The 25053-nt window shown below is 35.7% G+C and overlaps 1 protein-coding gene across 9 annotated transcripts in view; it reads right to left on the reverse strand.

Moving 5' to 3' along the window:
* The window catches only part of ANKS1B (ankyrin repeat and sterile alpha motif domain containing 1B), a 425238-nt gene that overhangs the window by 369542 nt on the left and 30643 nt on the right, over positions 1 to 25053 (reverse strand). For all 9 annotated transcript variants that reach the window (XM_061357113.1, XM_061357101.1, XM_061357080.1 and 6 more), the window contains exons 2-3: positions 9381 to 9461; positions 5061 to 5217 (exon numbers count right to left, since the gene is read on the reverse strand). In XM_061357113.1, coding sequence (XP_061213097.1) covers positions 5061 to 5217; positions 9381 to 9461 — 238 coding nt within the window. The remainder of the gene's footprint in view (positions 1 to 5060; positions 5218 to 9380; positions 9462 to 25053) is intronic.

Genomic DNA, 25053 nt, shown 5'->3' on the forward strand with positions numbered 1-25053 from the left:
ATCTACAACAAGTTGATACTAAGATACTGAAATTCTTTACTGCATGCTACCCTGCTCTATTCTATTTTTTCCTTCTCGGTACAGTTTAAAGCTATGTATTCTAATCCCTAATGAACATTCCAGTAACAAGTAGTGTCACCCTAGGGTCTGTACTGGGACCTGTACGATCATCAGTGACACAGACAGTGGGATTTAGCACACCCTCAGAAGTTTTATGATGATGCCTAGCTCAGTGGTGCATCTGATTCATTATAAGGAAAGGGATGCCACCCAGAGGTACTGTTACATGCTTGAGAAGTGGGGCCATGTGAATCTGATGAAGTTCAACAAGGCCAAGCACAAAATACTGCAGCCAGGTCACAGCAATTCCTAATACAGGCTCAGTAATTAAATTATTAGAAGCATCCCTTCAGACAAGGACTTGGGACACTGGTGGATGGAAAATCAGACGTGAACCTGCAACATGAACTTGCAGCCCAAAAAGCCAACCATATGCTAGGCTTCATCAAAAGAATTCTGGCCAGCAGGTTGAGGGAGGTGATTCTCACCCTCTAGTCTTGTGAGATCCCACCTGAAGGGCTGTATTCAGCTCTGGAGTCCCCAGCACAAGAAAGACATTGTCCTGTTGGAGTGAGTCCAGAGGAGGCCATAAACATGATCAGAGGGCTGGAACACCTCTCTTATGAAGACACACAGAGAGCTGGGCTTATTCAGCCTGAAGAAGAGAAAGCTCTGGGGAGAACTTAGTGAAGCTTTTCAATATATAATGGGGACTTTTAAGAAAGACGGAGAGACATTCTACCAGGGCCTGTAGTGACAGGGCAAGGGGAAATGGTTTTAAACTGAAAGAGGGCAGATTTAGATATAAGGATAGCACATTAGGAAGACTTTTGTGGTGAGACTCTGGAACAGGTTGCCTGGAGAAGCCGTGGATGGATGCCCCACCCCAGCAGTGCTCAAGGCCAGGTTGGACAGGGCTTTTAGCAGCCTGGTCTGGTGGAAGGTGTCCCTGCCCATGGATGGAAATTTGGAACTGGATGACCTTTAAGGTCCCTTCTGACACAAACCCTTCTAGGATTTTATGATTCAATGAACATGTTCTAACGAATACTAAGAACAATATGATGAAACAGAAAGATGCCACTGTCCCATAACTTTGAGAATGCTTGGATTTAGATAGTAATATTTTTTTCAAAAGACAATTTCTATACAAGTTATTGGGAAAAAATCTGACTGCAAATTACCCAGTGTGAATCAAAATCAAATCTACTGACTTTGCACTGAAATTTACTTTACTTACGTGGAAGCATAATTAAAAAGTAATTCTGTAATTTGGTGACTACTTTGAATAAATGTTATCTTCAAATTTATTGCTACAATCAACTCAAACCAAAAAGATTGCTTCTGCACATTTTTTCTTTTTAAAATTATGATAAGATTTTGAAGAGAAATTCTGAAATTCTTCCACAGTCTCTAATTTAAGAGGTGAGGGGATACATCAAATGCAGAACTTGATAATTATTGAGTTTGCAGGCTAGTTGTTATCTCTGTGCTTCATTTTGATGATTTGGGGAAATTAGTAAATACATTAGCTGTTAGGTATTTATATATTATGAGTATGTCCTGAACATTTTTCCTTCACATTACAGAAGAAGTGTCAAAAGGCATTAAGGAAATGTTCATGTTTTTTATGAAAATTATAATTTGATGCACAGGCAAATTCTAGAGTACGCAAAATACATAAATGTGAGGAAAAAGATATGCTGTCTATAAAGAAAAACAGGCAGAATCATCAAACAGAGAACATCACCAAGAAATTTCAGAAGCGTTCACATTTTTCCTATACACTTTTCACTATTCATATTCTTCATGTATATTAAAATATATACTTTGAACTTGATGTCCATCCCTGATGTCATTCACACTTTTTGCCTGTCATTTCCTGCACTAATACCAAACACTACATATTGACCTGTATGTGCCTGTCAGGTTTTTGGGTGGGTTTTTTTGTAGATTAGATTTTCTTATCAATTATATAATTTTATTATGTGAGGTGCCATAATAAACGTTTTTGCTACCCAGATGTTTTTATATAAACAAACATGCAAGTAGTTTGACTGTTAACAGCATGCCTTTTTATTATATTTGTTATTAATGATTGACAAATCTTGAACTCATACTATCAAATAAAACTTCATTCAATTTATAATTTACATATTTTCAAGTCTTCATCAACAAAGTTTAAACACGTTCTATAATTTCACCATATTTTGTAGTTGAAAACATACACCATGCGTGTAAGCTGAGTCCCGTAATAAACAGTGACAGAATTATTACATAATTGTTATGCCGCAACCATTTCCTGTGCATAGATTTGCCAGTCTACACTCCACGACCCCCATAAAATAATCATCATTTAACTGTTTGCCTCTTTAGTGTTTGGGCCTTTTTCCTATTTTATGTAATAGGAACAGTAGGGGGCATTCAGAGCTTTAGATGCTGGATATGACTGGATATGGTCCTATGATGCTAGCTAACTGCATTTTAAATGGGTATAATGTTGTTAATTAATTTACAATATACCATAGTAAATCCATTAATTCATGTAATACACATTTATGCATCATGAGCTTCTCATTTATTTCTTTGTGTTGTTCGTTACTTTCACTGAAGTTTTTAGAAGCATTTCTTTTACATAGAATTTCAATAACATAGAAGAAAAGCAAAGATGTATTACAAATTAGTTGTGATAATTTTTAAATAATTAACAAAATTATTTCCTTAAACCAAAAGCACACATATTCCAAAAGAAAACAAACAAACAAACAAAACCCAGCGAAAAAAAAAAGTCATCCGACTTGAGTATATTATTTAGTGTGTTAAAAAAGAAAATGGCTACTCTTCTCTCTAACTCTCAGAATTAAAAACAGGGAAGAAAAATCCCAGGATTTCTTGTAACCCCTCACTTACAGAGTTTACCTGCAAATAAGCAAAAGCTTCAGAAATCTAGAGTCACGAGAATGAATGTAGAACTGGTATGAGGGTGAAGATGTCAGTGTGGTGTTATTTGAAGATATATGGGTGGAGATGGCTTTATATTAACTTGGCATTCCCCTCATTCCATGATACGGGCAATATTCTCCTGTGTAGAGTGCTAATTAACAGGGGAAAGTTGGCACCAGCAAAGTGGTCAACCAGCAGATTTACAAAGTCAGATCTGTGTATGCTTCAATTTAAATTAAAGTTTAATATGCTCAAGATGACTTAAGGTACAACATTTCTTGTGAGGATTGCTCAGACATTTTCCATTATGAAGTTTTTGGATTAAATGCATAATCTGCAGGAGATCTGACAACAAAACCTTTTTTGAGTCAGCAGGGTGTAGAATCAGATGTATTCCTGCTTTCCGCTCCAGTGATCAAACCAGGGAGACTGGAGAGCACACCTAGTGAAGTCTGAGAATATTCTATAAATCTGGATATATATTTGGGATTGGGGAGAAGTAGGTTTGAATTTATATCTCTCTTTCTGACTTTACTGAAATCTTCTTCACTATCCCTCTCTCAAGTTCCTATACAGCTTCCAGTTTTCTGTCAGCAGAGTATAAAGAATCTCTTCGAGCAAATGGATAACGTGGGATCAGAAAGTTGCCTTTTTATTCTGCTGCAGAAATAGAACTGCAAAAACCCCTTCTCCTTGACAAAAAAATAAATAAAAAATCCTACAATTCAACTGTTTGCAGTTGTTTACAGCAACAGCTGATGAGAATAAGAAAATCAGAGGAACTCCTAATCTGCAACTCAAACCAGAGAATGACACACTGGTTTTTGTATTTTTCTTGGATGAGTCAGGGTGTTACAGGATTTCCCAGAAGACTGACACATTTTATCACTTTATTTTCCTATATTTCTGGTACTAATACTTGATAGTCATATCATACATATCATAGTTGTTGTATCGATTCCAACAGCTAAGCGTATAACTTCAAATATCAGATTATTGAAAGAAGGGCAGCTTAAACTGCAATTTAGGTCAAACAATTCTCATTTTCTCAGTTTGCCCGCACTAACATACACACTGAGAGTACAATTCATTTGTTAGATTGTACTTTGTCATTTGAGGTGCTGTAGGGCACCTTACTTGGAGTCCACCCACGTGCCTTACCTCTGGTCACTTGAATAAACCTTGTTGGCTCCTGTGATTACACTGACCAGAATATTGTTTTCTTTTGTGGAATAAAACAGTGCATGGCAGGCACAGTCTACATGCAGACAATGTGGACACTGAAATTTAGATCTGGATCTGGAGCTGACTCCCATCTTTACATTCCAATAACTTCCCCATTACCCTGCCAAATTCAGTAACTTACAGTTATGACTCATCTTTCACTGCTTACTTCCATTCCTCAGGCAGTTCAGCTGACTATAGACAGTGTCAGATTTTAATTGCCTTATTTCTTTATATGTTTAAATATTAATCCTATGCACGGACCATATAAGAATACACAGACTGAAAACAGGTGCGCCATGTTTGACAACAGAATGCAACATATTTATCCTGCCTTTATCTACTGTAATACTATCATCATTTTTTCCTGGTATTTATGTGTCCTTTCTGCTGCATGTGCAGTCCATCTGGTTTGTCGTTTATCTCTGCATATCAGTTCATTTACAGTACACTCACAACATAGCAAGAATATTAATTTTATCTCAATTTAATATCTAATGAAGTAAATAAGAGACAGTTAATGCAAATTTACATTAGCATATATATAAGATGCATAGTTACAGTACGTGTTTGTATGATTTTTCAGAAACAAGCAGAAGGTTTGTTCATACTTTTAAAATCTAATATCCTTTAGGTAAGTCCCATCAAGAAGATAGATACCTGGTATGCTCATATTAGAAGATTTTATTAGTCTTGGAGAAGTTACTAAAACAATGGAAAATAGGTTGTTGCTGTTTTGTTTTTTTTTATAACTTGGCTATAAATTTGCCAGACCTAAAGCATATGTGCTGCTTTTTTTCTGATAATGTACACAAATATTTTTAGCACTTCACCTGTTCGTTCACTCTGGAGTGTGATGGCCCATGATGGATGAGAATCTTCACAATGTCTACATCTCCTCTCCAAGCAGCCAAGTGAATAGGAAAATAACCTTTATTATCTGCCACATTAGTTGATGCTTCATACTGAAGTAATTTGAGAACTATATCCCTGGAAAACAGGAAGTAAATCTAAAAATTGACAGGAAGATTATTGCAAGTTTTTACATGAACATACATACGTTACCAAAGTTTTTACCCTGAAAACCCCCTGTATTTCAAGAGAAACAGCTATAAAAACAAAGATCAGTCATTTCCAAGAATTAAATAGATAGTAAAACATAGCCAGAATGTTATTAATTGTAAAGTTTCTTACATCTATGAATATCCATCAACACTGTTATCATTGGTTCTCTGTATCTGTTTATTTCAACAGGATCACCTGGCCATGGAATCATTATTAGAATTTGCCAGTCCAGGCCACATGCATGTCCCTCAAGCCAAACCTTCCTGGCACTAAAGGCAGAGAAGTACTCTTCTCTCCATCACTTCTGAGTTCTGGAGGCAGCAAGACAAGAGGGTAGCTTTTTGGATATGATTCTTGCAGTAAGGCTTAAGCAAGTTTTTCTTCTTTAAGGCATTATCTCAAAGATAGAGTAAACAATTTAATAAAGGCCTAGTTAGATATATACTATCTTCTCTACGTGTTCCTGCTCCTGCAGGGGATTGGACTAGATGATCTTTTGAGGTCCTTTCCAATCCCTAGCATACTGTGATACTGTATTCTCTGGAATAACTGCTTCTGCTTTCACTTCCCACATCCAGCTTCCTGAGAGAAGCGAGGAAAAAATTACTTGTAATATTTTAATTCTTATTATATTCCTCTCCGATTTTCAGTGTGGTTTATCATATATTAAAGATTAGTATAAACTGGCATATTGCAACCCTGTACTTAACTTCAATAGTTGAACATAAAAATCAGCTATGGAGTATGATCACATTATCAAGTCTGTCAGAAAGTAAATAAACTTTGTCTTATCTCTCCATTTATCTTCTCATAGTTTGACACAGTCAGGCCTCATCAGTTGTTAGGTTAATAGCATCTATGATCCAGTGTAGGCAGTTCCATGCATATTTTTGCTGAATATGGAAACACTGGCTCTTACTGGTTTGGCTCAAAATATCAGGGCAAGAAGGGAGCTCACTGCAGCCTATGCTACAACTAAAAGCTAAACCCTTGACTACAGATCAAGACAGAAGGTAAATCCCAAAGCAATTGTTCTTCCAACTTTCATGGCACCCTATTTAATTGCCTGTCAAGAATAAAATGTGGCAAGTAAGAGTGAATACATCCAGGTCAAAAGAAACTCTCAATTGTATTCAGAAGATTTCATGGAGATACTGGAGTCACCACATCCAGGCTTTGCAGGAGACTTTAAGCTGGATTGTGCTTACTCCTGACCAGGTCAAATAAATAACATGGAAAGAAACAAGAAAAAGGCGCTCAGCTACAGAAAGACTTGCTATACAGAAAGTTCCAGAAAAGTGCCTCCCAAGAGAAACTTTTTAGTACAAATGAGGTCTGAGAGACTTCTCATGTAATAATAGTCGGTCTTGCAGTAGACAGTCTAATGAAAGCTCGACATAGAGAGTAGTTTGAAAGAGACACAAATCAAATGAAACAGAAATTGAACTAACTATGAAGAAAAAGCAGAAAAAAACCAAACCCTCCACAGCCGCAATCTCTAGATAATGATATACAGCAACTATTGGCAAGAGTCTGTTGCAAGATTCAAGCTACAAAATAGAATCTAGATTCCTTCATCCTTCAAGAATGTCCTGACCCATTACACTTCTCTAGGGCTAGTCTTTTTTAGCACTTTGTCAGAACTTTTTTATTCTGTAGAAACAAATTTCAGAGAGAAGACTGACAGCCCTTAGCCCAGTAACATTACTGGGCTAACTAAAATTACTTAGGGAGGTTGAGATTCAAGTGCCTGCCCCAGATATGATTTAATTACTTACATAAAGCAGGATAGTTTCAAAAGAAAAGAGAACTATCCCAGAATAAGGGGAGGAGGAGAGAATTCATCACATACAATGATCAAACAAGCACCTGAACACTGGTGTCCAACAAGTATCCCAGACAGAAAATACTGCTTTGGCCATTAATTCTTATGTTCTCACTTTTCCTGAAAAAAATAGAAATCTTGCAAGTTCATCCTAATTTAACATGTGAAAAATTAAAACTCCAAAAGTTATCAAAAGACAAGAACTCCTAAGTGGGAAGGCTCTTGTGTCACAAGATTGTACCCAATATTGAATTTGGATACCAAGTTTCAAATCTGAAAGAGAGCGTAAAGCTATTTATTTGTTATTTGTGGTGATTAACGAAATTACAAACACCAGGTTATCTGTCCAATTCTCTTGCTGACAGTGCTACCATTGTAGCAGGATCTGTATGGATAGAACCATCATGATTTATCATCAAGAACCATCATGATTTATCATGAAATGCCCCATGATGTGTTGCAGTTTAATATAACAAGCTATAAATGTCAGTAACTGTTAATTATCCCACTATGAGGGTAAGGGGTCATAGCAGCCAATAGCCATTGTGACCTCTCCAATAGCTGCAGTTATATCTGTGGCTGTACCTAAGTCCACACCTTGAAGTTCTGTCAGGTCTGACTTCAGCAGAAGTTTGGCCAATGCTGTGTCTGAAACCACTATTCGGCTTTTGTATGTTTGTGATTTTATAGTTTATATTGCTACGATTCACTTGAAGTCTTTAATAGATTCAGTGTTTATACAGTGATATTTTTACTTTTCTGGGTAACCGTTAGTTTATAGTCACTATTAAACGTATTAAAAGCAGCAATCTTTGCAAGCTAAGGCTTGGGCTTTTGTCAATCAAAAATGTGCAATGGCACAAGAAACAATCCATTAACAATAAACAAGAGAAATGTGATTTTATCCCTTTTTAAAAAAGGCTGAGTTTAATAGACCATATTAAGGGCTTAGACTCAATTCAACAGAGGAAAAATATATTAATGGATTATTCAGCATCTTCCTACAGAACTGAAATTCTGGAAAATGCACAATATCTATTTTAACAGTATCTTAACTTCATTTATTTATTCAGAAAAAGAAACAAAAGATTAATCTGGTCTAGATTTCTAGGTCTCTAGAATACAACTAAAATCTTAATTTTTTCAAGAAAGAATGCAAAAAATGTGAAATGACTAAAAAAAACATATCATTATTATGGATTCATATGTTATCTTTTGGACCTTCCAAAATCACATTAATGGTAGTGCAAATCACACTTAATTTCAGTTGGGTTTTCATCAGTTCCTTATCTCCCACAGAGGAATAACCCAAAGCCTTGCATTAAAATATTCTTTAGTGAAAACCCAGTCAGTGTTAACACAGGCAGTTTACAAACAGGGTATCAGGACTGCAGTAAGTGGAGCAGCTCTTACCTTGGTTACAGTGGGGTCCATCCTACTAGAACTTTATAGGCCTCATTAGAATTTTTATTCTTGTTCTGCCTTAATTACAACATGTGGTTGGCAGCATAATACAATGGAGGTAACATGTAGCAAGGAGCAACATGTAATAACAGAGGTAACACAGAACAAATAATAAGGTGTAATAACAAAATATGTAGCAAGTTTCCACATAATTTACTGACATGTCAATACCTTAGAGTTCACCTGAACTGGTATGTCTGTGCAGTACCCCTTGGTGCAGATTTTGAAGGCTTTCCCCTAGATTGTTGAGATAGAATATACGTGTAGTAGCTTGAATGGGGAGCAGGGAGCTATGAGGTCCCATACAAGGTAATAGCTATTTTTTATTCTTTCAAGTGTATAACTGCTGAATATTCTTACCATGTTACTTTGATGTTGATTAATCTATACTGTTTTGTTTCATTATATTGCTTCCTTAAACATTCAATGCACTATACATGTGTAAGTACACACACAAGTATATTACAAAATTTTCTGTTGCAATTTCCTACCAGCTAAAAAGCATTAGAGCCACCACTACCAATAATAATAATAAATTTACTCAAAATCAAGGAAGAATTTGGAAAAAACAGTACAGAATCAATAGATTCTAAAGTGCATTTCCTATTTGTCATTACTACATGCTGGTGTCAATGTCAGTGTCAGAAATTCTTGTATTAATATATCCCACTGGAAATAAGATTATTTCAGTAAATCACAGATTGTCAACTTTCTGTGAAAATCTCAGTGTTATGCTATGTGTTTTTACATTATGCAGTTAAATAACATTCTACATAAAAACTAAATGTGAGGCACTTACTTGTGTCCATTTAAAGCTGCATGATGTAAAGCAGTATAACCTGAACTGTCTGTGCAGTTTATATTTGGTCCTCGCCAGATGCTGCAAATAAAGCACAATTGTAAAGTTAATTTTTTTGGTTTGCCAAGTACAGAAATGTCAGAAATTTGATGTATAAATAATCTAAAGACCTCTGCAACAACCAAGAGACGAATTATCTTGAAAAGAACTTAAAATAGCAAATGTCATGTTGATATAAATATAATTTATTTATTAAAATAATTTTACACATAAATCTTTGTGAATTTTATGTAGGGCAGTCTCAAAGACTAATGACTCTTCTGTCATTTCACTAAGATCTGTTCTCCTCCTATTAGTCTGGTAATTACATTGAGGTTATAATCTGATTTTGCACTACTTTTTTTCACAAAATGTATTCATTGACTTTAGGTCAGTTAGTCTAGATTCATACAAACATAAGATTAGTGAGAAGCAATCATATCCTTTAAAGGAACAGTAAATATATTCTTTTTACTTGGCCTGATATTTTAGCTCCCATTTAACCATTTACATTTTGAAATAAATTACATATCTACAAAACAAAAGTTTCCTTTTTGTTGTTGTTTTTATTTCTGCATTACGCATTAATTATTTTTACAGTCAGCTTCATTATATACCTCATGTAACTAGTTTCACTATCTATTGTGGAATCTTCATAAAGCAGGAAAGAAGATTTTTTTTCTTTCAAAGTAGAAAAATGTGACTGCTAGCATACAAAAACAAACAAAAACCCCAAATCCTGAAAACTGGATACCAGAGGCATACTGAATACCAGCAGATTTTTCTCTAACGGGCTACATCTGAATGCTTTCTGAAAGCATTTTTTTAATGTCACACAGTTTTCAACCATTAGTATTACAACTTCCAGAACACAAGATTATGAGTCTTGAATTACAATCTGTTTCTTTTAGCTGCTAATATAGTGTCAAACAGTCTTAGGAAAGCTGTATTTTCCCTTCACTTCATACGTTAGAATCAGTTGCTGCAGGTTAAAGAAAATAATCTGAAGCTAACAGGTAAAATGAGTTCTTCATACTGGCTTTTTTCATGATCTACATCAGTAAAATGACATGCATGCTAAATGAATGCTTTTAAAGAATTCTTTACTACTGAATCTGTATTTTATTACCTATGGAATATTGATGTTGTAGACTGGTGTTTTTTCATTCTGTGTGTTTGAATGATTAATTAGCTCGTAAATTTAAGCAGTTGTTTCCCATAAGTAATACTGCATGCAGATTATTTGTGTAATACATTATGTTCTGCACTGAGGAAAATTCTACTTTGTGCTGAGTGCCTCACCTCTCCCTGAAATTTAATTTCTTGCAAAGAGGCAGAAACTGAAGTTTTGGGTTTTTTTTTTACTTTTTAATCTGCTCAGAAGTCTCCAGATGTTTCTTTCTATGAAAGGCAACTTCAAGTTAGGAAAGTCACTCTAATCTTTCAAATTAAAAGAAATTATCTTAACTTCATGATGGAGTAAAAATTGAGCCCTTGAAACAACAGTTCCTCCATAATAGATGTACATCATTTATATGACAGAGACAGCTTAAACTTATCTGTTGGGAGGCATAAAGTCCTTATCTATTGATATTCTATAACCTCGTTTATATTTTTACATAAAACTTTATTACTTATTTTAAATATTAAAATAATCACATAAACAACCAGAATATTCATTTACTTGGTTTTGCTTACTTGCTTGCTTAGGTTTAAGTTGTTAGGATTTGCCTTTTGGTTGTTCTTTTAAAATGCAACAAATCCATGAGCTGATATATTGCTCATGATGAATGAGGCCGTTAAGCCCTCACCTAGAAAACCAACAAAAACCTAGTTCTTTTTTCCCCTAATTCTATCTTTTAATCCACATGCTCATAATCAGAATTTGGTAATCAAACTAAAGAACACAAGAGACATGAACACATCTTGGCTGCAGGCATCTCTTTTCCTTTGTGCCTGTGCAGAAATCTCCTCCTAGGTGGTCAAATATTGCTATAGTATTGCAACATTATTTTGCACAAAAGGGATGCAGGTTGAGTAAATATACTGGATATTTATGCTCTAATAACTGAAAATTAAGTTCAAACTGGACAACCTGTGAACAGAAATCCTTACACCCCAAAATTCCCAACTGTGGTGAGCAGTTTGCCTAAAGCTCTTCTGTAAAAAGATACAGCAGGACAAAAATCTAATGGTGCCTTAGCTCCATAAAAAGTGGGCTGCAGAAAGAGGAAAAAAAGTCTAAAGAGCCCTTCTCTGGCATCACAGAAAATATATAAGAAATTATCAAATGTATTATCTGTGTATTAAAACACTTCAATAGCAATTGTGAAAGTGACATTAAGGAGAACCTGGAACAAAACAAACTACCACTGAACCTCCAGAAAAGAATATTTTTTTCACAGAAGATCAGCATTAGAGAAAAGGTTCAGAGCAGCCCTGTGGAGAAGGACTTTGGGGTGCTAGTTGATGAGACAATGAACACGAGCCAGCAGTGTGCGCTTGCAGCCCAGAAAGCCGACCGTATCCTGGGCTGCATCAAAAGGAGTGTGACCAGCAGGTCGAAGGAGGTGATCCTGTCCCTTTATTCCGGTCTCGTGAGACCTCAATTGGAGTATTGTGTACAGTTCTGGTGTCCTCAGCATAAAAAGGACATGGAACTGTTGGAACAAGTCCAGCGGAGAGCCACGAGAATGATCAAGGGACTGGAGCACCTCCCATATGAAGATCGGCTGAGAAAGTTGGGGCTGTTCAGCCTGGAGAAGAGAAGGCTGCATGGAGACCTCATAGCAGCCTTCCAGTATCTGAAGGGGGCATACAGGGATGCTGGGGATGGACTCTTCATTAGGGACTGTAGTGATAGGACAAGGGGTAATGGGTTAAAACTTAAACTGGGGAAGTTTAGATTGGATATAAGGAGGAAATTCTTTCCTGTTAGGGTGGTGAGGCACTGGAATAGGTTGCCCAGGGAGGTTGTGAATGCTCCATCCCTGGCTGTGTTCAAGGCCAGGTTGGACAAAGCCTTGGGTGAGATGATTTAGAGCGAGGTGTCCCTGCCCATGGCAGGGGGGTTGGAACTTGATGATCTTAAGGTACTTTCCAACCCTAACTATTCTATGATTCTGTGACTCTATGATCTCTTTGGATTACCATTAATCTTGAATGTTCTCAAAAACAAGTTTCTCCTAATTCTTTGATGTAGTCAAAAATCAGACTTCTTAATTTTACATGTATTAATAAGTTAGGAATTTTTTTACCTATGTACATTAGCAAATTAGGAAACTCTAGCATTTAATGAATTTTAAGAGAGCAACCAAACCTACTTTTTGTGCAAAAAAAAAAAAAAATCATTTTTCAGTCAATGATGAATTAAAACGCTGAATTAAAACATGATCATCCATTAGTTTCTTCCATTTTATCTTGCCAAAGTGAGGCACAAAGAAACTGAAGTCTGTTATGCTACTTACACCACTGCCAACCACAGAAAGACCTTCTTATTATAGTTTGCTGTCACTGTGGACAAAGAACACTGACCTTTTGAACTTGTCATATATTAATTGGAAATACTCTTTACTTGGTAAGAAAATTAACTTTTTTTCTTTTGTGAGCTGAATACATGCAAGAAGTAGCATTTCAAAGCTGACATGAAAACGACAGACTAAAGAAAAAGATGGTTAGTTGATTGGTATTCTGCCTTGGTTTTTGCTATATGGAAAAAAATAATAGGGAAGCCATTTCTTCACGCAAAAGCAATGAAATCAGAAGTTAATTCAGCTAATTTTAATCACATAGGAAGACTCCCTATCAACAGTACAAGAACCATGCATACATGCACAGAATACCTGTCACAAGTTTGAATCTGTTACCATCATATCTCCACTCTGTACTTTATATATACATATATTTATTTTTGTTATGTGTGCGCTAATATTTGTGACCTTTATATGGTAGTTTTGACAAGGTGAAAGGAAAATATTTTTGGTAAAACAATGATATGAGTCCGTAAAATCCATAGAAAGGTGCCTGATGACATCAGTGTCTGTCAGACCACTGGTTTCACTTAAACCATAGCTGACAGCTGTCTGGTAACACTCTTTTGAATTTATTTCTTCTCTGCAGCAAGAAAGATGACACTGTCTGGGTGGAATCAGTTGCTTCAGAGGAGCTGGATAGAGCATGGTGTTCATGACTGCATATTTTAGGGTCTAAACCCTGTCGAGAGCTGACAGAGGATTAGCATATACCTAGTTCTCATCCCTCCCACTCTTGTCCCCACTTTCTTTCCCAGGTCTTCAGCATCTTTGGAAGCTCTTCCTAGAGACCCGCTGGCTCTTCAGGACAATAAAAGTAGTGAAGGTGATCTTGCCAGGCCAGTTTTAACTGTGGGAAATCCTAAACTTTGAATTGCTATCGTACTGAAACATTATTTTCTACAAAATTCATGTAGGTTCAGTAAATATACTGCTCCCACTGATGTTGTAGGCAACCAACCAACCAGCTTAGATAAATTTAGTTTCCTCAATGTTCCTGTGTCCCATAGAATAAACAGGTATTACAGGAATTTGTGCTGTTCTGAGCCAAAATCTTCCAAAGTTTCCAAGTTTATTGTTGTTAATAATATTGTTAAATTGTCAGAAACACATTGCATAAGGTTATTAAAGCACATAGCCAGGCTCCTATGTTCATTAGTGCTCTGCCTATGTTCACACACACTTTTAGTCATGTAAAATGAACTTATGCAAAATATATGAACAGTTTTATAGAGCATTTTTGAAAATGCATTTTTTACACAATAATATGTATCATCAGTTATTCAGACACAAAATAATAATGCTACTTACTGTGAACAGCACCAAAACATTCTCCATTTTGTGCACAAATAAACTGTCAACCATGTTGTCATAACCTATATAAATTAATTACGTTACTTATCAAATATAGAAATGTTTCATTTTAGTAAATGCGATACCTTTTTTTCTGACAGAGTCCTCTTTGATGGAATGCAATGCTATGTAAGATATACAGTAAAAAGAATGTATGACTTTTTCTCTTATGGCTTTACCTATATTTATACTACTTTGCTGAATTTCAGATACATTTGAAAATTACTTCAAGGAAAGTAAATTCAAATATTTGTCTTTAATGACACTAGGAAAAAAAAACTTTTAGAAAGGCATATTTTAAAGCATAATGAATAATTGATAATAAGGCACTCAAAATTTATACATGGAAAAACATCACCCAAAAATGCATTTTAAGAATCTTTTTGAGCAAGTGCAGCTATGTGTCTTAACAAGAGTAGATGGTGTCTTGAGTAAGGCTACCTTGCATCTTCTTTCCAGTATTAAAAACAGCTGCTGCCTGTAGCAACTGAGAATTAAAAGTGAAAAATAAAACTACTAGTAATAAAAATTTTAATTATTAACTTAAAAATTAAACAGGAGAAGGGCAGGGAAATTATCAATCCAGTTAATACTGCTTCTTGAAAGCTGATTTTATATATAATTCCAATTGTTCATTTAAATACTTTCACTGTATTAGTCTGAAATATGACTCCAAACCATTTCATTTTTGAATGTGTGGAATGTGTTTTATCTCATTTTGATTCCTGCTCTTCAGTTGTGTCAATATAAATAATACAACAAAATCTGCGGTCAACTAATCCATGGGATTAAGTATGTCATTCAAGTTCAGGCTCTAAAACATCTTATTCCACTTTGTTTTCTTTAACCTTGATCTGTTTACAGTCTTGTCCATAAATATTGTAAGTCTGGAAAACTGAGGAATTTCACTGAACTGTGATTTTATTTCCACATTGATTCTGTTCAATTGGTAAGTGGTTTCTATTTAATATTAAATACTGAATATAGTAAATAGCATGAGGGGTTTTATTATATAACAGTTACTATACTCAAGAGTTGTTCCTATATAACTAGGTCTCAGTCCTACACAGTGGTCTCATAATGAGGTAAAGTTATTTACACAAGCTACTTCTCCCTTCAATAACTTACGCAAAATTTTATCTCTTAGTGAGAAACTGAGTCCATGTATCTAGGGACTGTTACCTTGAAGCCTCCTAACAAGCCTCCTAACAGCTGGATATCATACATACATTTCATTGCAAGAATGCACTGCCTGTGATCAAAACAGATATGAGAACAAATAGGTTATTCTTCCTCTTTGTGGATGCATGATCAAGTTAATCCAATGAACTTTATTTCAGCAAAAGCCAGGCTTTTAAAAGATTGCTACCTGTATAAAATGTGCAGATATGGCCTACACATTTAAGATTAAGATTTATAATGGTAATATGAAATTATGAAATTACTATTGGAATGGAGTGCAGACAACACTAAAGGTAAATCCAGCCTCCCCCTTTCTTTAGCGATGAAGATATCCAGACATACAGGAAATTCTCCTGTGCAGCGTATGTGTAAGATACAAAGATTCTGCTCAGAGATCAGCATTCCCTTCCTATCAAGGAATTATGTATTTCAATTTAGAAACTGAAGAACAAGTTGGGATAATCTAAGAACGCCATTTGATTCCTCACTATTTTCAGGGAGATACAGCAATCATTCACAAAACATACCACTGGGATACTTCAGGGGTGTCTATCTGTGATGCTAGGCCTCTCTGAAAACCAGAGAAAGATTTCTTTTTCCCAGCTATCGCAGAGGCTTCCAACATATATATAACCCCTTTTGAATGTTAACTGGGAACAGAAATGTGAAAATAAATTAGGAAGAGTCACTCACTACCATCTAGTCTATCTAGGGCATAAAAGTATCTACATCATAACACGCTGAGCATTCCTGCCGTATCAGTTGTGATTGAACTCTGAATTAAGTTTTACTCTTGAAAACCTGTCTAAGGAATGCTATGTGCAGATATAGAAATATCCATGAAGATGGACATCAAGGGGCGCACAAAGAGAAAAAATTCATAAACTCACAACATTATGAATTCAGCAATCCTGCAATGTTTATTTGCTGTGGGTCATGTTTGTTTCCTCCATGAAAAGCTACAACAATACTTGGTTAGAAAAAGATCTTTTTCCAAATACACAAACATCAGGATCAGCAGTTAGAGTGCTAACACAAGCACAGAAGTAAAAAGGGCAATTTAAAAAATTGCATACACAAAAGTAGAACAGAAGCATCATGTCTAACAAAGTAAGGCTCAAACAGTCTTACCTGTAATTACTGCTTTTCAGGTTTTGTGAAATATCACTGCTAAACTAACACTGAGATTTAACCAACTACATCTGCCCAGGCCAAAATTTGGTGTAGGGTGGCAGCATTTAAAAGTATACAAATAACCTTAATGCCAAATAGATAACCTAGTATACTTGCTCATTACCATTCTTGCTCCTACTAACTATATTTGCAGAAGGACAAGGCTAGTACAGTCATTAAGCCAATCTGCCATCCACACTTTCTCCAGCGGAAAGGACTAAGAAAAGACTGATTCTAAATGACAGAAGCCCAGTGTGTGTGGTGGAGGAGAGGCAGAATACCAGGCATAGAAATGCACAAGTCCTGGATATCCAGAACACCCCTAGCCATGGTAAGTCTCACAGAATCAGTGTGACCTTTGACTCAGAGAGACAATGTGGCCTTATCCTTTGAATAACCTTAGAATAAAAGAAGAATTGCAACTGAAAGAAATAGAAATGGTCTTATAAAAGCATATTTTGATACTGTTAGGACTAAAGAAACACTCCCAAAGGAACTCCTGAGACAAGAAATTACAGAACCTGTATATGAGGACACAGTAATTGTGAAGTACCCAAAGAACAGGCTAGAACAGACCTAAGATAATAGAAACTATACAAATTTTCATAAATGTTAGATAAACAGCTCCTGCATACATCCACAAAGGAGCATAAAGAGACAACAGCAGGTGGGAGAATCAAGACATACCCTGACCCAACTACTCTCATACTTATCAGGAAGAGCCATCAACATATTAAAGGCCCATCTCTACAAGTCCAGCAACACAATGGCAGGCAGGAACCCAAATTACAGACTCAGAGGAAGAGACACCCTGTTGTGGCCCCTCCCAGGGCTGCCCTGTGACAATCTCCAACCCATTGCCCAGGAGTGACAGACAACGAGGCAATGCTGGAGCATATTTCAGGCTGAAAGGTGCTCCTGTCTAGGGATAAGGGACACATGGGAGCAAGACTTCCTATGGGATGTTTAGGGAGGAACCAGATCCAGGGAAAGGAATGGATTCAGGTGATTTGGAGAGGAACATATGTGAGAAAATAAAGGGATAAGGGAAAAAAGGGGCTGATCACATATATACACTTAGGTCTACAGTACAATAGTCTGGCCATGTTCTGCTCTCAATCATATTAAATTCCATTTCTATTTTCCTGGGTGAGGGACTCTATTCTGTGTGCATGTATACATATATACATACATATGTATACACATGCCAGAAATTGGGTCAGACAATGGGTGAGTGAGCCTATGTGTCTGTGTTGCCAGAAACTGGAGCAAAGTAGGTTCTAGGGACCAGAAACTGAAGTGTTACCATGGGACAGAAGGCCTGTGTATCCATGGAGCCTGCAACTATAGGGAGCATGGGTGTGTGAGAGTGGTTGCTGGTGAAGATCAGCTGGACTAGTCAGCAAGTAGGTGAAGTAGCCTGGGAGCCAGCTGTGTGTCTGCATGTCTCTGAAGTTGAGACCACACAAGGAGCTGGCTGTCACATGAGACCAGGGTGAAGGTTAGATTTTGCAGACCAAAACATGAGCAACAGGCTTTTGCAGAAGTCACAAATATTATCTTGGAGGTTTAGTCAACTTTGAACATCTATATTAAAAAAATACTAGAGAAAAAAGGGGTGTTCTACGGCAGATTTGGGACAATGGGAGGTGTGTCCTAGGAGTCTGCAGATTAGACAGTCTGTGGATGTGTAAGTACATGCAAATTTAGATAGGTTTAGTTTGAGAAAGAATCTACCTAGAAAAAACAGGTTGACGAGCAGTGTGTCTCTCCAGTTAAGTAGTTTGTATGGTAAAAACTAAACAAATTAAACCTGAACTAAAGTCACATGAACCAGTTTAAGTGAACTAGAACTCTATTTACTTCAAGTTGGAATCAATTTCATTTGAAGGCATTTAATTTTATTCTTATATATATATATTTTATATATATTCTTATAGATTAATAGTTATATCAGCTTAAATGTTATAAAAAGTCAGGTAACATGTAACAGAGAAGCACTTTGACCTCCTGATGTCTTCACACAAATGAACAGGCAATAAATTAGTCATGCTTTATTAAAATGATCTGTCATATATAAGGTCACTTTGCATTTGACCTGTATCTAACCAGCCTGGCTTCATCATTCTTTATGGACTACTCATCTGCAAGTACACTGGCTGTGTACACTGCATAATACTATGGCTATATTCAGAAAGCAGTATGTTCCTGGCTAATACTGGTTAGCTTTGCCTTCTCCTTGCAGTCAAGACCAATTTGCCTGCAGTAGCTAAAACAGAGAAAGCTTTTATCAGTTATGACAGCAGGGTTCCTCTGTATTCCAGTTGTCTACAGGGACAAGCCGGGATTTTGCTCAGTTCATAGTGAACCTTAGTAACTCCAGCTTGTCAATGATGAGTCAGACAGATTCTTGGATCCACTCCAGAATTCTGTCCTTGAAAATAATTCAGTCATCCTGATAGGAAAAAAATGTTAACTCTCATTTGGCATCATTCTGCACAAGAACACTGTGAGAACAACTACTAACTAAACTATGAAAATACCCAGTCCAAAACGAGATCAGCAGGCAGCACCTTTAACATACTTATACATGAATGATTTTACTACTGAACCGTGTTTTAAAACTGTTGTCACTGATGTCTCCATGTATGAGCTTACGTGATCTGAGCAACCTGCAGCGATGAGTACGGCTAATGCTAAAGATCAATGCATCACATTATTCCTACAGAGGGCAGCTCCACACCCTTTGTAACATGAGTTGAGGCTCCCTATATATCTGAGGTAGATGGGTTCTACCCCATTTGTTGTGAATCAGACCTATATGCTTTGTATAAGATCTATACATTGATCAAGATCAACCAGGAACAGGGATCCACTGCATTAGATAATGTCACGCTATACAATAAAGACAAGTAATCAGACATACTTGACTATATCTTTTTTTCACTGTATATACAATACATAAAATACATAAATACATACATATATTGAACTCCCTTTAAAAATAAATTCTGGGTTCTTTCAACTCTTCTGAGACAACTGCTATTTGGTGGAACTATATAAACAATACTTATTTTTCTGTAAGCACAGGAATGGAAGTGGATCTTCTGAAGGGTTTTGAAAGACCTTGCATATCTCATGATTGAAAGATGATACACTTGCGTGAATACACTTATGAACATTTAAGTACAGTATATAACATCAGTATTTTCTTTGGAAGAACAGAACATGGTCTCAGATAGAACACTCCAACTTCTTTTGTAAAAATTAGATGATGCTAAAATAAAAAACCCCACACTAATATTTCTCATATCAAAACTAAACTGAAGTAAAGCCCCATTTCTCTTTCTGTCAAGAACACAGATACAATGGTGCATTTTATTAGGAGAGATATTCCTTTAGCCATTTTTTTTCCTAATTCAACTGACCTTGGATCTTTAGTAAGAAAAGTTATAGAGAGTTTCTTCCAGAATACATTTTTGTAGGTTCAACATAGCATTCCTATCCATCATAAATTCACGGTGTTTGCAATTTTAAACATATTCTTATCACAGACAGGCAAAGTCAATATTTACTGTAAAAGGAGATTTTAAAACCTCAGAATGATTAATTATGCATACTGGAACACTTACTGACACTTGTTTAAATGGAATAAAAATTCCTGAAGCTCTGGCACTGGAAGCAGCACTGGGAAGAGTAACAATATGTATCACCAATTTTGAAATATGAATGTTGTTAGAACTATGACCTCATTCTGGAATTAAAGTTTTTTCATCATAGAAACCAACCTGAAATGAGAGTCTTTGTTATATCTCTAGGACACACAGAACAGAACTTGGTTCTATGGTCTGCAAGTCAGCTGGCTTTAATAACCTTGCCCTTCCTAATCTGGGTTTCCTCAAAAGTAGAGTAATCCTATCAGACACCAGCAAAATAGACACCAGTAAAAATACATGATTCCATTTCCTCTCAATCTTTGAAGCTAAACCCACACCTCATTCCCAATTTATGCTGCGATATAAAAAGAGATTCAGAAATCAACCTATAGCAGTCTTAAACCCTGAATCAATGAAATTAATCACTAGCTATCTTGATGAATGAGAATGTAGCAGATGTAAGAGTCTGATATTTTGTGTTTACATCCAAATGGTATTATATAAAACATCCACATGATTTCCCATATTCTGAGTTCAAAGCTTCCATATCTCCATCTCATAACAGCAGCAACAACCTCTAACCCTTTTGGACAATCTGCCATAAACTTAACCTGAACTCAGAAAAGTCAAAGAGTGCAACTCCAGCAACTCACTTCCAAAATATGAATGCTGAGATATTAAGGCTCTTGAAGTCTATCAATGACCTACAACATACAGACAACATATTTGTGTTATTTTATTGTAGAATAAATTTCTTTTATTTATTGTAGAATACTTCTTCAGTTACTCAGACTCCACAGCCCCAAGCTGACAATGAGCAAGGCAGAGAACATCAGAAGCCTGCAACAGTACAGATTTGCAAGGTAACTGAAAGTAAGCTAGATCAAAATGAACTCAAAATAGTACTAAAACCCATTCCTATCCATAACATAAAATATTAAACAATCTGAGTCTGTTCTCTGGAGTAACACAGTTTCAAAATTGAGGTGCATTTAATGTCTTTGCTAGAATGCTAGCAGAAAGTATCTGCATGTTACCTGGCTGCATCAAAGTGCTAACCCTTATTCTTTCCATCAGCATTATATTAATTTTGTTAACAAGAACACAACCTAGGAAGGACATTTGAAAGATAAAGACAGATATGAGAAAGATATGATAGAAATTATAGTTACTGCACAAAAAAAAATAATAGCACCTGTTCAGATTACATCCCTTCAATTCTTTCTTTATGTCTCTCAACTGGATTAACATGTTCAATAAGAATCATGATTAGTGTGAAATTAGCTATTGCAATAAGCACAACTAAGCAAAACCAATCCACTGATCATGTTTTCTCAGAGGCTTAAACACTGCTTTACAGAATGGTAATCATTATTATCAGACATACTGCATAACTTTAAAAACGGAATCTTGCAACATCCAAACTTTAACACACAGAGGTATTATAAAGTGATGTGTTTAAATGCTGTTGGCATAGTATAGAAAATCTGGATAAGAAGGATATTGGATGAAACTGGTTCTTTGGTACAAAAATTACTAAACCAGGAAATGTTATAAACTAAGGAGAGTTTGTATATAAATCCATCTTGTGCTCAAACTCATCAGAATGGTAGGACAAAAAAAAGTTTTCCAACTATAAAAATATAGAATTGATGCCTTAATTTCTCCTCTTAGGAATATGTCATACATGAAATAAATAATATGAAAACAGAAGTGTGCTACAAAACACGCATTTCCTTTGCTGTGCTTTGCCAACAGAGGTCAGAATTACCTCAAGAGCATCAACAGCATTGCTATGATCATGACTGGAATTTATCAGCACAAAATAACTTTCACAAAGACAACATACGTTAACTAGAAAGGCTAAAGCTTCACACCTTACGTATTACAAAGGTCTTCCAAAACTTTTGGGTAAGTAACAAGAATATATCACCACTTAAAACTTCATGAACTGCACTACTGAAATAATTGCAAAGATCATAGGCATCATATCACCAAAAAAAAATATTTGGTAGGCTGTTGTAGTAAGCAGTTGGACCACTAAAAAAAAAATAAGGTCATCCAACATGATGCCTTTTATTGAACAAAATCATTTATGACACATAGCTTAGAAAGCAAAATGCAATTACAGTAAAAATATTCACTAAATCTGCCGTCTATTTATGTTAGAATTCCCTATTCAAATCCATTAGGAGTTATTGTTTCTATTCTATTTAAAAGTCTTATCAAATGTAGAAATTAAATCCAAGACTAAGAGGTTTAAATGACACAGAAGCTTCTACTACAAAGGAAGATCTGGCTGATGCAGAGCTTCAAGCAGCTTAAAAAGAACAAAAAAACCCAAATATTTCTAGATGTATCTAAAGTGAACACTATGTTTCTGAATTCTACAAAAACAATGAAATACTGAGAAAGAAACTAAGCATTCTTTATACCTCAAATAGTTCTACTGGCGCGTGTTTTCTAGAAAATGAAGCTGCCATCTATGCTATAAGTATTGCAAGTTTTCTGTTCAATTGCAGCCCCATGGATTATAAACTTTTCAGCAATCTTAAAATAAAAATGCTAAATTTGGGGGAAATATTTCTAGAATGTTAACTGAATAATCTTGTCATTTTTCTGCTCCTCAAAATAGAACTGATAGGACACTCCACAAAATCTGTTTTGGCAGATACCTTTATGTAAAATATAAGACTCAGCCATTACAGGAATAATTTAATGTTCTTTCTGAGCAGCCTCACTGGTAAAAGATATCTGGAGAACTCAAATTTGGGTGCAAATATTCCTTCCAATACCACAGAGCTTGAGAAACATTGGAGAAGAGATCCCAATTCCACAATAAGGCACCATGCAAAATGGTTTATCCCAACACTCACTCCCTATAATCTACTGTTAGCACCACGGTAGATGCAGAACTCAAGAAACAATTACCACGATTCGTTCAGCTATGTTTAATGTAAACAGTGCTCCTAGCTCTTTATATAATACGGCAATGAAAGAACAATCGCTGACTAAATATCTTAGGTACTAAGCTAAATGTAACATATAAGGATAGACTGGCCCAGAACATGAAAAGGTTATGTCATACACTAAAACCAGTTACAAAAAGCAATCATGAGATGGCAGATTCCATCTTGTTTTCCTTCCCTTATATATATAAACCATATTTATTTTGGTTTTTTTTTTTTACATTAAATGTCATTAAACTTTCATTTTCAGAGAGGAATGGATCCTTGTTTGTGAAGTCTCTAGAAAGGTGTAGATTTTTGGAGAATTATGAAGAATGAAGGCCTGTGACATATTTATGGGCTAGGTTCTCTGGAAGCTACTTACTATTAACTTTTAAAAGAATTCAGACCCAAACCCCTCTGAAATACCCCTACTAAATTTACCTTAACCAAATTTAGTTGAAATTTCAGTTACCTTTGATCGTGGAAACAAAGATCTTTTTCTACATCTTATTCTAACACTACTTTCAAGAAGTGGATTTGTTTGTTAGTTCAATCATAGTATTATAATTATTCTGTTACAAATAAAGAAATAATCATTTCACCAGAGGGTGCACAATCTGATTTCAAGTAGCAAGAAGAGGGACATTTTCCTCCAAGGGCTGAAGCCTGAACAAAAAAATACTTGTCATACTTGGAGCCATATAAAAATACATATCCTTCCAGTGGAATTAAATTTAAAGCGGCTGAGGCTTCACCCAGGAAAGTATTAAATGGAACCAAGATTCTGTTTAGGTCAGCTTTCCGGAGTAGCTGGATACCCAGCACCAAGCAAGAACTATAGAAAAAGAGATTAATTCCTTAAATTGCACTGCTGATGTAAGGCCTGACTAGTTGCTGTTTCATGGCTAGTCTCCCTTGGTACCACTATCCAGACAAAGAACCTCATATAGGTGTGTCTGACATAGCTTAAATAATGCAATTCTAAGAACATTTCTTTCCCAGGGTGTGGGGGTTGTAGTGAAAGGTTTAGAAAGGACCAAAGCACTAGAATTCAAGAGAATGATTGAAGAAGAAGAGAAGTGACTATTCAAGAGAAGTCTCTTCTCTTGAAGTAGCCAACTGAAAAGAATGCAAAGTGATTTGAAGGAACTTGGCATCTTAAAGGGCATAAAAGCTCGTCCCAGATTTACATGAAATACCTGCACTGATAATGCACTTAAGATTCGAAAAACAGATTGTACCACAGCAGTACTCTTTTAAAATCGATAATTGAGACACTGAATTAACTTGGGGTATATTACTAGCACATAATTGCCAGCCATCATCAAAATAATTCCCTATAGGCTTTTATCATGCCAGTTCAGAGTAGTCAGAATACACAGACAACCTGTAAACATTTTCAATACAAGAGTAATCAAAGAAAGTTGAAAGGTTAATTTCTCCTTGGGCACACAAATAAAATATCAGGATGTAGTTTATGGTTGTAGAAATTTTAAAACTATACTAAATCTAAAAAAAAAAAAACAAAAAACAAAATAAAAACCAAACCCAACCCAGAGACAAAACTTCTGACCTTTTTGTAAAACAGAAAACTTTAAGAAGGAATAGATTCTCATGACAGTGAAAAAAAAAGATAATAAAAAATTAACCTAGTTGATCACGGAGTTCTGCCACATAAGACACAAAAATTTAGTAACAAATCCAGGCCATGAAATCATTTCAGAATGGCTTTGGAGGCTTTTTTAAATGGCAAGATGAATTTTACAAGTTCAGTTTTGTAGCCACCATT

The sequence above is a fragment of the Neopsephotus bourkii genome, unplaced genomic scaffold (assembly GCF_033783945.1).
Source record: "Neopsephotus bourkii isolate Nb327-2 ecotype Australia unplaced genomic scaffold, CSIRO-AGI_Nbou_v1 NB_107, whole genome shotgun sequence".
Classification (NCBI taxonomy): domain Eukaryota; kingdom Metazoa; phylum Chordata; class Aves; order Psittaciformes; family Psittacidae; genus Neopsephotus; species Neopsephotus bourkii.